General features: G+C 23.2%; 1 protein-coding gene across 1 annotated transcript; it reads right to left on the bottom strand.

Moving 5' to 3' along the window:
• Positions 1-621: 621 nt before the first annotated feature.
• On the bottom strand, positions 622-1741 carry LOC112689689. Its single transcript, XM_025563524.1, has 3 exons — positions 1664-1741; positions 778-1022; positions 622-712 (listed from the first exon to the last, which is right to left on the bottom strand). The coding sequence occupies exons 1-3, from the start codon at positions 1688-1690 to the stop codon at positions 661-663; spliced, it is 324 nt and encodes a 107-aa protein (XP_025419309.1). The 5' UTR covers positions 1691-1741; the 3' UTR covers positions 622-660.
• Position 1742: the final 1 nt, after the last annotated feature.

The raw sequence follows: 1742 nt of genomic DNA, 5'->3' as shown, positions 1-1742 counted from the left end.
GAAGCTTTAATGTCAAGAGAGAACTTATGTCATTTAATGCATAAAATACATCACTAACATATGGATTATCTGATTCTAACTTTTTTATCCATTCAGTTATAGGTTTTATTCGGTCCAATACTTTATCTATTTTATACCAAAATGAAAAATCAACAATGTGCATTTGTATATTTCCTAGTTTCTTAATTACATTGTCATCATCAGGCCAAGCTAATTGCTGCAAAATCCCTTTATTTTGTATAAGACTTTCTAAGTAGTAAACAATTCAACCCCATCGAGTTTTAACAGGCATTTTTAAAGTAGTAAATACCTCTTTTTTTTGACTTTTGAATTATAACAAATGTAGATTTTAAAATATGAGTGTTATAAATTGTCTTTACTATGGTTTTTGCCATTTCTTCCAATGCACTCACATTTTTTAAGTTTGAATATATCATGTACAAGTAAGTTTAATGTATGGCATATACATGAATAATATGCTATAGGTAAGTCTTTATAACGTGGATCATACTTTAAAATTGTCCATGCTTTTTTCATAGAAGCTGCGTTATCTGATACATTACCTAAGCAACGATATTTTCCAATACTATCAATAACTATACTTAACTCATTGGCTACATACTCCGCTGTATGTCTACTTGTAGTAGTACTTAAAGATTTTTAAACAACTGGTTCTGGGGTAGTAATAATAATATTCATAATAGGTTCATTTCTAAAATGAATAATAAAATATAATTAGATACACATTTTTATTTAAAATAGTATCAATCATTATACCTGATATTACTCCAGCCGTCTATCTGTATTCTAAACACAAATGCTTCATGAACTTTTTTATTTACATTAGTTGACATCTGTATATATTCATCATCAAGAAGTTTATTAGATATAAGATGTCTTGATGGAGGAATAAAACTTGGCCTTAAACCTTTAAAATTTTGAATCCAATAATCATTTTCCACAATGGAAAATGGAGTTGCTGTTGAATATATAGCTGTTGCCAAAAGTTTCCATAAATTTTCCTATTTAGTCAATAATAATTAAAAAATATACTCTAAAAAGTTATTTGGTATGTAAAAAATAAAACTGTTTTCTAAGTTATATACACTAAGTATTTATTGATTTTTATTTTAATATAGTAAGTCTTACAAATTTCAGATGTCTAACTAACAATACAGTAAGTTGATATCTATTATCATTGTTTATAAATACTATAATATAGTATTTATAGTCAATGCTATTATCTTCATAATATTATTGGTTTCATTTAAATATTTTAAATTCAAAAATATAATTAATAGTTAATAGGTATATTAACTTATACAATAATTTATAAAAATGGACAAAAATTATTATGTTTAAAAGTATAAAGATATACCTGTTTAATAATTATAATTTAATATTCATAGCTATAAGTATTCTTATAAAAGTATTGGACTTTATAAATTGTCATATTAATAAATACCTATGCAAAAATAATAAAAATTAAACTAATATTTAATAGATAAGTTGGCTATAGCTGTATTTGTATGTATAATATGGTTAATTTATAAATTCTAGAATATTTATTTTTAATCCATTTTTATCTTCATGATTTAAAATTTATAAAATTAATTAAAATAACAGATAATCAATATAAATTAAAAAGTAATAATATTCTTACTTGTTCGTTTGAATTCATTCCATCCATAAATTATGTTATATTTCCTTGTTTTAAATTAGAATTTTGGTCCTGGATATTT

The sequence above is a fragment of the Sipha flava genome, unplaced genomic scaffold (genome assembly GCF_003268045.1).
Source record: "Sipha flava isolate LNK unplaced genomic scaffold, YSA_version1 46563_pilon_pilon, whole genome shotgun sequence".
Lineage (NCBI taxonomy): Eukaryota > Metazoa > Arthropoda > Insecta > Hemiptera > Aphididae > Sipha > Sipha flava.
Note: the sequence above shows the minus strand (reverse complement) of the source record. Positions and strands in the feature narration are given on the sequence as shown.